The following is a 13,723-nucleotide window of genomic DNA, read 5'->3' as shown; positions in this document are numbered from 1 at the left end:
TGGGTGGCTGAACTGGCTGATTTAATTTTTTCAATCAAGTACCACCCAGACAAGACAAATGGAGATGCAGATGGCTTGTCCCGTATGCCTTTGGACAAGGAACAGTACATGTATTCATGTTTGCAGGAAATTCAGCCCCAAGTGATCACCACAGTTATGTAGACGCTCCACCTTGAGTCCCAGGAACACACTCCTTGGATGTGCCCTCTCACAGTTGTGACTGCCTGTGCAGAGGGTGAACAGGAGTGCACAGCATCGCCAATTGCACAAATTCCCCAAGAGCATATCCAAAAAGCACAAGAACAAGACCCAGTCCTTAGCAAAGTGAGACAGTATGTCCTGAAAAACCACTGGCCAACCATGCAAGGGAAAGATCGTCGAGATGATGTTGCAGTACTGGCTAAAGACAGAAACCCCTTGTATGTGAACAAAAAAAGTATTCTGTATCTGAAGTCTGCCACTCTAACCCAGCTAGTACTGCCAAAGAAATTCCATCAGTTAGTATATAAGGAACTACATGAGGACATGGGGCACCTTGGAGTTGAGAGAACCCCGAACCTCATCCGGGACAGATTCTATTGGCCACAAATTCAGAAGGACGTAGATCACTATGTCACCAGAGTATGCAGTTGCTTGAAACGCAAACAGCCATAAAAGTTAACGAGAGCACCCCTTAACGCTGTGCAGTAGGATATGCGTACATATTGGTCATAATAGATCATTTCATGTGCTGTGCACATGAGTTTGCAGGGTAAAAATGGAGCTGAGGGGAGGAGTTTGGGCATGGTCCTACTTAAAATGATGTTATTACATAACGTCAGTTAAGCAAATGGAAAAAGATCTATTTGGTAAAAATATAAAAAAATAAATAAAATTTACATTTTGTTTTTCATTTATTTTATACTTATTAATAATTACATGTTGGTGAATGCCTCAAAGTTGACAAAGCAGGCATGGTTCAGTTTCAGAGCACCTGTAATCTCAGTTAACAAAGAAATTCTAGGTGAAATACTTCATCAAAGACCCATGAAATCGGTGTCAAAACTCAGAAGAAAATGTAAAGCCCTCTAAAAAACAATCTGATTCCAGAAGCGAAAAAGATATATATATATATATGAGCTCAGGTTTTATGCTTCAGAATATTTTGATAGAAATATAGATGAAAGATTTTTTAAGGGTCTTTATTATTTACTTGATAATTATTTTCTTTGGATCTTTGGGTCCAAAGAATATTTATTTTTGTACTTTCTTATATATATATATATATATATATATATATATATATATATATATATATATATATATATATATATATATATATATATATATATAACCTGAGCTCATATTCATACAGCTGTTCAGAGTAGCATGCCCTATTATCAGACTCCTCTCTTATTTACTATAACTTTAACTAATTAGAACAGATCAGAACCCCAATTCAGGGATACAATACATTTTTGGTGTACAAATGCAGAAAACAAATGCAGTATTAGGAACAGGTTATCCGTTTGCATGTTGTAGCATTACTTAAATATTGCAATCCAGTCATTTACAAAGCTTAGATATGGTACAAACCAAAACCACAGCGAGTGGCTCACAGTGTAATCCACAAAACAGTGACACTTCTATGAATTGAATTTTGTGTCAAAGATCTACAAAAACAAAAATAAATCTGCAAGCAAAACTTTTAGAATCCATCCCTCCATTATCTGTAACCGCTTATCCAATTTAGGGTCGCGGGGGGTCCAGAGCCTACCTGGAATCATTGGGCGCAAGGCAGGAATACACCCTGGAGGGGACGCCAGTCCTTCACAGGGCAACACAGACATACACACATTCACTCACACACTCATACCTACGGACACTTTCGAGTCGCCAATCCACCTGCAAAGTGTGTTTTTGGACTGTGGGAGGAAATCGGAGCACCCAGAGGAAACCCACGCGGACACGGGGAGAACACACCAACTCCTCACAGACAGTCACCCGGAGTGGGAATCGAACCCACAACCTCCAGGCCCCTGGAGCTGTGTGACTGCGACACTACCTGCTACTTATTTTCATCTGCATTTTGCCAGTCGTTGATTTCATTTTTTGGGTTTTTTTTTTTTTTTTCCAGTAAGGACTTTGTTTCTTGAATCTCATTTTGCCTCTGACTTTTGTAACCCTTTGATATGTGTGGGTCTTAGAAGAAGGCATTCAACTTGAATTCCCATTGGTCACTGATCCTGGACTGGGTGTTGTTCAGAATACTCCTCTAGGACAGAGCTATGCTCACCCTGCCCGCTTTCAAGCATTTTCAAACACACACACACACACACACACACACACACACACATATATATATATATATATATATATATATATATATATATATATATATATATATATATATATATATATATGTGTGTGTGTGTGTATATGATGACAATTGTAAATATATGTGTGCTCTAAATTTCTTGCTAAACTAAATGGCAATAAACTTTGGCTTAACCTTGAAATCAAGATTTAAGGCTTAGGTATGCTTGATTCAATCTTTGAGAAGTAGAGGCTGCATGTTAAATGCATTCTGACACATCTGAACATTTTTTGATCCCTGACATATATAAGAGGACTGAGTAACCTTGGAAAAATATTACACGTTAGATAGTTACTGAACAAAATTGAGCTCCGATATTTAGGAAACAATGCCAAGAAAAAACTGTTTACAAATTGAGAAATATAGACAAGCATGCAGAGAAGGGGCTGCAGGCCATGAAGCAAAATAGTGTTCCGAGCTTTTTTGGCAGAAAATTTATCAGATGTTGCAGCTTTAGCCGCCTGAAGAACTTTGACATGAGTAAAGACCAGTTTCATCCAAACACACGATAAATAAAGAGCATTAACAAAAATGGTTCTCATGACATGCTGATTTGATCCATAAACACTATCATGGTAGCATAGAATTGACGATGAGAAAAAATGGATGGGTCGATTTACCAACAAGATATAGATATCAGCAAGTGCAGGAACAAAGTTCAGAAACCAGATCAGGCCGATGAGGATGTAGGTCCTGTTCACTGAACACAGCTGAGGGTGATGCAATGGTTTGCAGATTGCAATGTACCGCTCTACAGCCATTCCAGCAAGATTCAGAGGAGAGTTTCCTGAAGTTGTTGAAGCAAACAGAAACAGAACACTACAGACTGCAACATTCAAAAGAGGTACACTATAAGACAGGACATGCAGAGTCACAGAAAGGAAGAGCATGTTTATGTCATTGATGACAAGATGAACATACAGAATGTATCTTGATTCAACACAGAAAACTGGATGCCTAAAAAAGGCAAATACAAAAATCCCATTGATGTATGTTATGATGATGCCTAGTCCAACTGCAACAAAATTTTTTCATAAAAGCATCTTCAAAAGAATCCCGGCTTGAGTTCATTCTCTCATTAATCAAATATTTCTAGTCTTTAGGTTATTTCTTTACAAACTTTAGAAATTTCTAATCCTTTTGTCGAAAACTGTATTAGAGAGAGGACCGTAAAAAAAGGGAATAACCTGTCGATGTGGTCTTCAGCACTTGTGAAGCTCACGCTTTACACTGTGTTTAAGGCTCTGTAATTGTGCCTTGCTTTTCCCCTATGGTGCTGAAGAAAGCAGCCAAACAAAAATCATAACTTGACATTTAGCACAAACACTTCTGGTACTTAGGGTACCAAAATTTATTATGGAGACAAGATAGTGTACTTAATGTACCATATAATTTTTTAAATATTTTTTACATGTATTTATCCAGAGAGCAGTACACCAAGATTTGCAAAATTGCATCACTGTTGTTCTAAGGTTCATTCCTTATGAAATTTCCACATAATTTGAAGGGAAATCATCTTTAAATGATTTAGAAAATAAAATGTGTTCCAAATGTTTTCCAAATATAACAAATATATATGAATTTAATGTCTTCAACTCAAATGGTTGAGAGAGAGACATGTTTTGCAAAGAGTCTTCTCCTCATGTCTGGAGTGCAGGCAGACCAGTAAAGCACATATTTTCTATGAAACCATGCTGTTTTATCACATGCAGAATGAATGATGCTCCTAATGAGAACTGTCAGCTGCAATATGAAGCTGAAACCAATTAATTGCCTTTTTTGGGATATAATATAATAGAGACCATTATAACCGCGACCCTGAAATGGAGAAGCGGAGAAGAAAATGATGATGATGATGAGACCATTATAGTAATCAATCCTGTTTAAAATATATATGTGGATGAGGTCTTGGTGGCATGGTGGCGCAGCAGGTAGTGTCGAAGTCACACAGCTCCAGGGACCTGGAGGTTGTGGGTTCGATTCCCACTCCGGTGACTGTCTGTCTGTGTTCTCCCCGTGTCCGCGTGGGTTTCCTCCGGGTGCTCCAGTTTCCTCCCACAGTCCAAAAACACACGTTGGTAGGTGTATTGGCGACTCAAAAGTGTCCGAGTGCGTGAGTGAATGTGTGTGTGTGCCTATGATGCCCTCTGAAGGACTGGTGCCACTTCCAGGGTGGATTCCTGCCTTGCGCCCAATGATTCCAGGTAGGCTCTGGACACCCGCGACCCTGAATTGGACAAGCAGTTACAGATAATGAATGATAATGAGAATGAGGTCTACTCTAGATACTCTCTAATCTGATTGATTTCCTTAAGGTGACAATATGCTGATCTGGTAACTGGTTTAACATGACACTAAAGCTGAGATCTGAGCCCCTTAGTACACCAAGTTTATGAGCTAGTTATGTAGGTTTAAGGGGTCTCAGATCCAGATACACAGCTAATCTGTGCCTATAATTGCAGTTCCCAAAAATAATTATCTGTGTTTTAAATTTATTCAGCTGCAGAAAGCTGTGTCCCATCCTGTTAGTCTTGTTCTCAAGTTATTTAGACAATGAGGCAATGGGAACATATGGGACCAGTTGGAATCTATCAACAGAGATAGCAAATTTAATTAAGTCTAATCAGACAAACTAGGGAAAAACCGAAACAAGCATTTTCAGGTCATTATAGTTTGGTGGAGGAGGCAGAATGCTTTTGTGGAACACATTCAACAGAACTCTGGGCTCTTATACACCTAAATGGCAAAGTGAATGCTAATGTTTATCACAACCTCCTGCAATAATAATTGGCTCCATTCTGGTAAACATTTATAACAATTCACAACATCTAATAACAATTATTGTGATCATGTTGGGTAAACACATCCTTGTACCAGTTAAAGAATGAAAAAATGTTAACATGTGTATGTGGGGTTATTCATATACTAGAAGATGATTTATGTTAAAAAATCAAAATCAAAATCAAAATAATGTCTAAATAATATCTACAGAAGGCCAGCAATAATTGTGTAGGTTTGCACACACCTCATGTCCCACACACCAATCCTTGAATTTTAATTAAATACTTCATGCTGGCTGTTGTATAATTATAATTAGTTTGAATTCAATAGCTAAGTCGCAAAATTAAAGAGACGCAGCAACATTAACATTTTGGATACCAAATATTAGGCAAATCCTTCAGTGTATATTCATATATACATCCTAAATTATGGTGTTTCAACAGAATAGAGTGTAAGGTTTAAAAAATGTTGTCATGTTTTTAGAAAATTTCCTGGCAGTTGAAGCTAAATAAAACACAAGGTGTCCATGCATGCAGATTCAGGAGTATCATGTTTTTAGTCATATAGTGAATGCATTTTACAGATGGTGAAATATCTGATTTTAAACATCACCTGTACATCAGTAGTACCAGGAGGTCTTATATTGAAGAGTCATTGTTTGTCATTTCCACTGTGAACATTTCTGGTTTCATCTAAAACCTCAGCTTAAACACACAGCTTGTTTTAACTCATGAAATGTCAGTACTTGGAAACATTTTATGACTTAGTCATATTTATTTCAATCTTTGAGGAAAACAGGCTGCAAGTTAAATATCTTTTGACATATCTGAACATTTTGTGATCCCGGAGTCCATATATAAGAGGACTGAGTAGTCTTGGAAGAATATTCGACAGTAGATAGGTAGTGAACAAAACGGTGGTCCGGTTTTTAGGAAATAATGACAAGAAAAAATAATTAACAAATGGAGCAACATAGGCAAGCATGCATAGGAGGAGCTGCAGGCCATGGAGCAAAATAGTTTTCTGAGCTTTTCTGGCAGAAACCTGATCAGATGTTGCAGCTTTAGCAGCTTGAAGAACTTTGATATAAGTACAGATTAATGTCACGAAAACACATGATAAATAAATTGACTCAACAAAGATGGATCTCATGAGATGTTGATTTGAGCCATAAAGATTCTTGCTGTAGCAAATAACAGAGGTTGAGAAAATACTGAGAGGTCCATTCACCAAGAGAATAATGATATCAGTAAGTGCAGGAACAAAGTTCAGAAACCAGATCAGGCCGATGAGGATGTAGGTCCTGTTCACTGAACACATCAGAGGGTGATGCAGTGGTTTGCAGATGGCAATGTAGCGTTCTATAGCCATTCCAGCAAGATTCAGAGGAGAGTTTTCTGAAGTTGTTGAGGCAAACAGAAGCAGAACACTACAGACAGTGACATTCAAAAGAGGTACAGTGTAACTCAGAACCTGCATAAACACTGAAAGGAAGAGCATGGTTATATCATTGATGACAAGATGAATGTACAGAATATATCTCGAGTCAGTGTAGAAAACTGGGTGTTTGAAAAAGGTAACCACAAATATCCCATTGATGTAAGTTATAATTACACCAAGCCCAACTGCAATAAAGTTCTTCATAAATGCATCTTCAAAAGTATCTCGACTTGAATTCATTCTCTAATTAACCAAGTACTTTCTATTATTAAGGATACTTTCAACTTGTAACTAGCTTTTCCAATAGTACGGAAAGGTAGAAAGTACGGAAGTGCGAAAGGATTGTAAGGCTTACTTCAAGGTAATCATCTCTAGATGCTGTCTCCTGCACTTGTGAATCTCCTACTTTTATAGTGTGTTGAAGGCTATTGTAGTGCTTTTCTTTCCCCTTGTGGTGCTTACAACAGCAGCCAAACAGCAACGCAAACACTCCTCAACAAAAGAATACAAATAAATGTTCACACAGAGCCACAAGGACATATACAAGGACTTTATATTCCAGTTCATGCTATTCCTTAAAATTCCATTTAATGGGCCTCATTCATGAAACCTTTATAAAAAAACACGAGCAAATTGTGCATAATATACAAAGAAATAGACATTCCCAAAAACTTTTTGCCAGATTTATGAATACTGCGTAAACACCAGATTTTTTAGTACTACGTGTGTATGCTAGTTAATACCACATGTTTGCAAATTGGGTGGGTGTGCAGGTTTGTTAGCAATTAACATGCAATTACCATAATCCCTGCCCATGAATTTCAAATAACCGCCTTATGAGGAAGCGCTCTGACTGAGGAAGTGCACATATTTGGACTTTTTAGTTTCATTTTATGTATATTTTTGCTCACTTATGGGGAAGTATAACGAGGCATTAGATTTTCCCGTCTTAAAGTTGAGTTACATTGTACTGTACAAAAGTTTTAAGGTACCTCAGAAAATGAGATTTAAGAAACTATTGTCTGAGCAGTAAGAAATTATGTACTCAAATAAAATATATAATCAAAAAATGTTATTACAGTAAGCGTGATATTCTCTGTGTAAACATCTCTCCTTGTGGCAGTGCAGTTTTATTTGAGGTTATTATAATTCATTAGATGGAGAAGCGGAAAAGAAAATGATGATGATGATGATGATAATTCATTAGACTAAAAGGGTAAATTCATACAATCAAGAAAATCATCTGGAAACACTACCTCACAACACATACTTTTAGAAAAGAATATCCTATTTTGTATTCATAATTATATATAATTATAAGCACCACTACTATTTAGAACTATTTTAAACAATTATTATTTTAAGGGTCTAACACATTTGCACACTACTGCACGTTGATTGAAGTTAGCCCTGCACAAAACTGCAAGGAAGCTAAAGATGGTTATTCTTGACACAGCACCTTCTATGTGTTTTGGGCCATTTCACTCTCTCTGTAGTCTCTCATAGAGCTAATTATGCTAATACATAATATAAGATGTAAAATATCCTATGCCAACCCATTAGCGCTTTACATAGGGCCCACCCCACTCTCTTTCTACTGGCAGCCACATAATTTCTATTGTTCCAATCCTATAGCTACATTCTAAGAATGCTGTATCTGTTTATGATCCAATCAGCAACCAGAAACCCTTAACATCTATGGTTAACCATTGATCCCATCACATGAGTACCCAAACCACCAACTACATCACTATCTCTTCACAAGGGTAGGCACCCCTCCTTGTCAGTGTTTCACCATATTAAGCCCATGACACCTCCAGAAGGCTCAACAGTGAAGTCGTCCTAGACCCATCCCACTCCAAGCTAGTTGTACAGTCCTACCTTACCCTAAACCATCAACAAGCCTAACTCCACACTGGCCTCCCTGGGGACTAAGGCTGTACTTAGCCCCACAGGCACCATTAATGTAGGCTCCATTCCATGTGATCTTTACATGCTACATCACAACAACTACCACAACAGCACCAGTTGTACAGTGCATCTACCAATATTTATAGCCTGTGTACATGCTTCAATACATTCCCCCTAACACACAAATCACTTCATTACAACAACCACTCATTAATGCATTTACCTCTAAGCATTTGCTGTCCAACACACATGCTAAAAGCCTTAGCACCTGATTATGTCTCCATGTATACCTCCCCTGCAACAAACTCTGCAACAATCCCTGTACATAATCTGCAACTATGGTCTTCACCTACCCACTGTCCAAGATTTTGTGGACATCATAAGTTGCTCCAAGCAAAAAACTTAATATGGCTTGACTTCATTGCCCCCAATTCTTGCCAAGAAATCTTCCCCTTCTCTAGATTCTCCCAGCAAAGCCACTCGCTTTGTTTTGCCCATGATGCTGCTGTTGCACACCGTGCCTCCTCTTCCTGATCACAAATAAATCTAATCATTATTTGCCTTCTCTCTGGTTATGTTGCCTTACTCACTCACCTTTACACATTTTAATTCCTCAACTAAACTTGTGAGTGGTAGCTCCAATACCTCTCTCCTATATCATGCCACTTTAGTTAAACACTGTGGCACCCCTAGCCACTTCCGTATAGCCTTGTTCAAAACCCTTTCCATCCTCTCAACTTCAACGAGTGAAACGTCATGAATTGTCAATGGCCATCTATTTATGAGGCAGTAAGCCAAACTGCAGACACCACAGTTTCAACTTCCCCGGCAGACATGATGTATCAACGCTATTAATAGCATTCACCAATTCAACCTTTATTCCCACAACATGGTTTGTATCATTTAGTGCTACACTATACCATCTACCTAAACTCTTCACTGGTCTCTCCAGTACTGTATGAATAATTTCTACTTCCATCCAAATATGTTCCTGTACAAGTTTTCCTTTAACAAGCGACAGACTTCTAGACTTGCTCTGTTTAACTTTCAGCCTAGCCAACCTTAGATTATCATTCAACTTCCCTAGCAACTGCCATGTGCAAGGCAGGGTATGTCAGGGTAATCGTGTCATCCATGTAAGCCCTGATTGGGGGAAGCCGAGTACCATCATGCAATTCTTCCCTCCCATGACTCACTTAGAGGCCCTGATTACTAACTCCATTGCCATTGTAAATGCTAATAGTGATACCTACATCCAGCCATTATAATTATTTCTAACAGCTGCCATGATGTAACAAATTCCCCTGTTCAAAAAGAAACATGAATGTCCTCAAAATATGCTTTAATAAGCCTAGTAACCTCTTCTGGCACCTGTAAAAATTCAAAGGCTTTCACATGAGTGTATGTGGCACTGAGTCAAATTCATTTGCTAAATCTAGGAAAACAGCATGTAGATTTTATCCCTCTTCTCTTTCTTTGCTGTCTGAATCTGATGTCAGATCATGCTGCTATGTTCCAAACATCCTACAAAGCCAGAAACCCCTCCAAAGTATACTTCCTCCCCTTGGAAGGAGACAGCTTGATGGAGCAGTTTCCTGAGCAGATGGCAACATTCTTTCACAGTAGTTCTCCCTCCAAGGATAGAGTACTTTAGTTTTTTTGACATCCTTTAGTTAATTTATTTCAACCCATATAGCACATCTTCTGCACCTACCTTTGTCCTTGCAGTTCGTAATGTAAAAGCAGGCAAGAAGGCAGCATGTAAAAGCAGGTTATTTTCATTTTAGCCAATGTCAAAAATGACTAGGACACATGACTGTAGGTTATAGTAAAGCCAGCAGCACTGGAAGAGTGCTTCAGTTTTTCTACAGTGGTGTGGCTGAAAAGAGACATGTAGGTATTCTCAAATAAATTTATGCAAGGATTATATTGCAATTGAAGACAATTGAATTTTGTCTGACAAAGTGAGTGTCTAAAGCTGGAAAGTTGAGATGAATATCATTGGTGCACATGCCCCACAAAGAGCAGTGGACGTGACTGGGGCAATGACAGAGGCTAAATTCAGAAATTATGAGCATGGGAAAAGTATGGATTTGGGGTTCATTGAAAATAGATAGCAGACGTGTAAAGTTGTAATTCAGGTGTAAGTTGGTAATTCATTCACATACAGTAAGCAATACCGAAAACAAAACAAACTCAATTAGTTAATTTTTTGGCATCAGCTCTTTCACCCTCTCTTTGCAGTCTGAGAGCTTCCATTTTTAAAATATCATAAAATAACTCTGCCCATTGTCTTCTTTAGGAGAAAATATGGTAAGGTAAGATGGAAGCATTGGAAGCATCACCTTTCAGTCAGCACAAACCTCCCCATTATAAAACAGCCACCAATGTCAAAGAGTAGATCATGTCTAATTACTGGGCCCAAAACTAAGAGGTGAGAGATAAGAGGAGGTCAGATGCTAAATGTAATCTTTGAAGGGTTTCAAGAAACCTTATGTAACACTGTAAAATCAGACACTGGTAATTTTTCCATTTGGGCGTCAGTGAGAGTAGATGATGGTAGAAGGGTTGAAGTCAATATAAAAACTGTTGACTTTGTCAGTTTTACCTCTACACACTGAGCCCTTCTCTAGCATCAGCAATGTATGAAGGACAGGAGCAACAGCAAAAACTGGGGATGTCTTTGCCACAGATAAGATAACTGCAGAGGCACAACTTCTTTTTATGCTGTGCATTGACCATAATTCACTCATAAATATATAAATTCAACCTTCTCATAAGCAGTAACAGCTCCATAATTCAGCCGTGTGCCATCTCTATCAAAACAACATCTTAAATGGTGTGAAGTAATAATGTGAAAATTCTGTCATTTTTAAATTTGACTAAACAATGTTCTGCACACAGATCTCCATGTACCATACTTGTTGTGCCAGAAGTTTTTTTTTTCTTTTCTGGAATTAATCTGCTGAGAAACTATGACAAATATTACATATAACTTGCAATATTTCAAACATATCGTATCAAAGTGCAAATGATCAAGTATTCTCTGCACAAAGATTCCTTGGCATTGTAAAATTACTTTTAAATTAATGTTAGTTAGCTGATAAATTTATTTTTTTTTATTGAACAAACCACATTCTATATATACTCTGACATATCTAAACAAATTGGGATTCCGGACTCCATATATAAGAGAACTGAGAAGCCTTGGAAGAATATTAGACAGTATAAAATTTAAATACATAAACACAGTTCTATATTTAGGAAACAATATCAAGAAAAAATAGTCTATATGTGGAGTAACATAGGTGAGCAAGCAGAGGAAAAGCTGCAGGCCATGGAGCAAAATAGTCTTCTGAGCCTTTCTGGCAGAAACCTGATCAGATGTTGCAGCATTAGCAGCCTGAAGGACTTTGACGTAAGTAAAGACTAATGTCATCCAAACACACAGTGAATAAAGAGCAGTGACACAGATGGATCTAATGAAATGCTGATTTGAGCCATAAACATTCTTCATGTAGCAAATTATTGATTTTGAGAAAATACAAATGGGTTCATTCACCAAGAGAATGAAGATATCAGCAAGTGAAGGAAGAACATTCAGAAGCCAGATCAGGCCGGTTAGGATGTAGGTCCTGTTCACTGAACACAGCTGAGTGTGATGCAGTGGTTTGCAGATGGCAGTGTAGCGTTCTATAGCCATTCCAGCAAGATTCAGAGGAGAGTTTCCTGAAGTTGTTGAAGCAAACAGAAGCAGAAAACTACAGACTGTGGAATTCATAAAATGTATAGCATAGCTCAAAACATACAGAGAAACTGTAAGGAAGAGCATGATTATATCATTGATGACAAGGTGAATGTACAAAATGTATCTTGGGTCAGTGTAGAAAACTGAGCGCTTAAAAAATGCAAACACAAAAATCACATTGATGTATGTGATAGAGACTCCAAGCCCAACTACAATAAAGTTCTTCATAAAAGCATCTTCAGGTGTATCCTGACTTGAGTTCATGATCACTGGAAATATAAAATTAATAAAATTCAGGGTAAATATTTATAGTAAAAAATGTGCCTTGCATATCATCACTGAATAATTGCATATCATCACTGTATAATTTAAAATGTTCAGTGTCCCTTTGACTTCCACTAAAAGTAAAGAAGGCTTTTTCCATCTCCTGTAAAGTTATTTTTTAGATACATGTTTTTAACTGGACAGTGACAACATAGAATGGATTAAACATTAACACATTTGCTTCTATGAAGACCAACAGACACGTCTGCTACTTTTATATCTTGTTTTGGTGCTTTTTTTTAGCCTGGATTTCCCTTGTGTCACTTACAAAAGCACCCAAAATGAGATGAAAATTACCTTAAGATCAACATACTCCTCAAGCGTATCTAGAAACTTCAGTAAAATTTGTAATGCTGCTATGTTTTGATATGAGTAAACAAGTAAACAATGCAATAACAGAGAGAGTTTATTGCAGCCCTTTGCTACATTAACAAACAGTGTCTACTCTCCTGCAAAGACTGACACTTGATGAAGTAGAACATTGCTGTGTAGATTTATTTCATGCAGCAAGAACAGCATACATTAGGTACTGATGTTGGGAGATTATGTAGTTCTAGATCACAAACTCCTACAAATGTACTGGATGAGGCTCCATCACTATAAAAAACAGTTCTACTCCTCCACAATGTTTGGGCTTAAGGAATAGTCTGTGCTACATAACACAAAACAAAAGCAAGCGGCATGAGTATTTATGTACATTAACATATTGTTGTTGTTCAATGAAAAACATTTATCTCCCAGAATAATAACTTTACAGGAAAAAAACAAACATTTCTTAACTACCAACTGAACTCTGTGTCAAAAAAAGCAACAACTTAATTTCAAGTAATTTTGGAGCATTTTGATTGGTCCATTCTTCATGAAAATTTCACATGATGAGAAGGACAGCTGCTGTGTTCAATTGATTTAGTAAACTAAAAATCCACAACAATGGAGATTCATGTTTTTAACTGGACAGTGACAATATCCCAAAGACATAGATTTTCTGCTAGAACCAACTTGACCACTGATTCTCAGTTAGGTTCATATACTGCATGCAATTCACCACGGCTAAGACAAAAAAAAGGGAACTGTTAATGAAATCATAATAGACCACTGCTTTATGAAAACTGAAATAAATGCCTGAATGTGTCTAAACAACCACTCGGAGACTGAAGGAGACA

General features: G+C 37.5%; 2 protein-coding genes and 1 pseudogene across 2 annotated transcripts; all 3 read right to left on the bottom strand.

The window, feature by feature from the left end:
- Positions 1-2,505: 2,505 nt before the first annotated feature.
- Positions 2,506-3,427, bottom strand: LOC136691445 (odorant receptor 131-2-like; annotated as a pseudogene).
- Positions 3,428-5,893: 2,466 nt separating this feature from the next.
- LOC136691444 (odorant receptor 131-2-like) lies at positions 5,894-6,817 on the bottom strand. The gene has a single exon (XM_066664005.1). It carries the CDS (start codon positions 6,815-6,817, stop codon positions 5,894-5,896), a length of 924 nt encoding a protein of 307 aa, XP_066520102.1.
- A 4,211-nt stretch (positions 6,818-11,028) lies between these two features.
- On the bottom strand, positions 11,029-12,500 carry LOC136691443 (odorant receptor 131-2-like). Its single transcript, XM_066664004.1, has 2 exons — positions 11,643-12,500; positions 11,029-11,169 (listed from the first exon to the last, which is right to left on the bottom strand). Exons 1-2 carry the CDS (start codon positions 12,498-12,500, stop codon positions 11,029-11,031), a joined length of 999 nt encoding a protein of 332 aa, XP_066520101.1.
- Between the last annotated feature and the right edge of the window lie 1,223 nt (positions 12,501-13,723).

This window comes from Hoplias malabaricus, chromosome 3, assembly GCF_029633855.1.
Source record: "Hoplias malabaricus isolate fHopMal1 chromosome 3, fHopMal1.hap1, whole genome shotgun sequence".
NCBI classification, from domain to species: Eukaryota; Metazoa; Chordata; class Actinopteri; order Characiformes; family Erythrinidae; genus Hoplias; species Hoplias malabaricus.
This window is presented reverse-complemented; position numbering and strand designations above follow the sequence as displayed.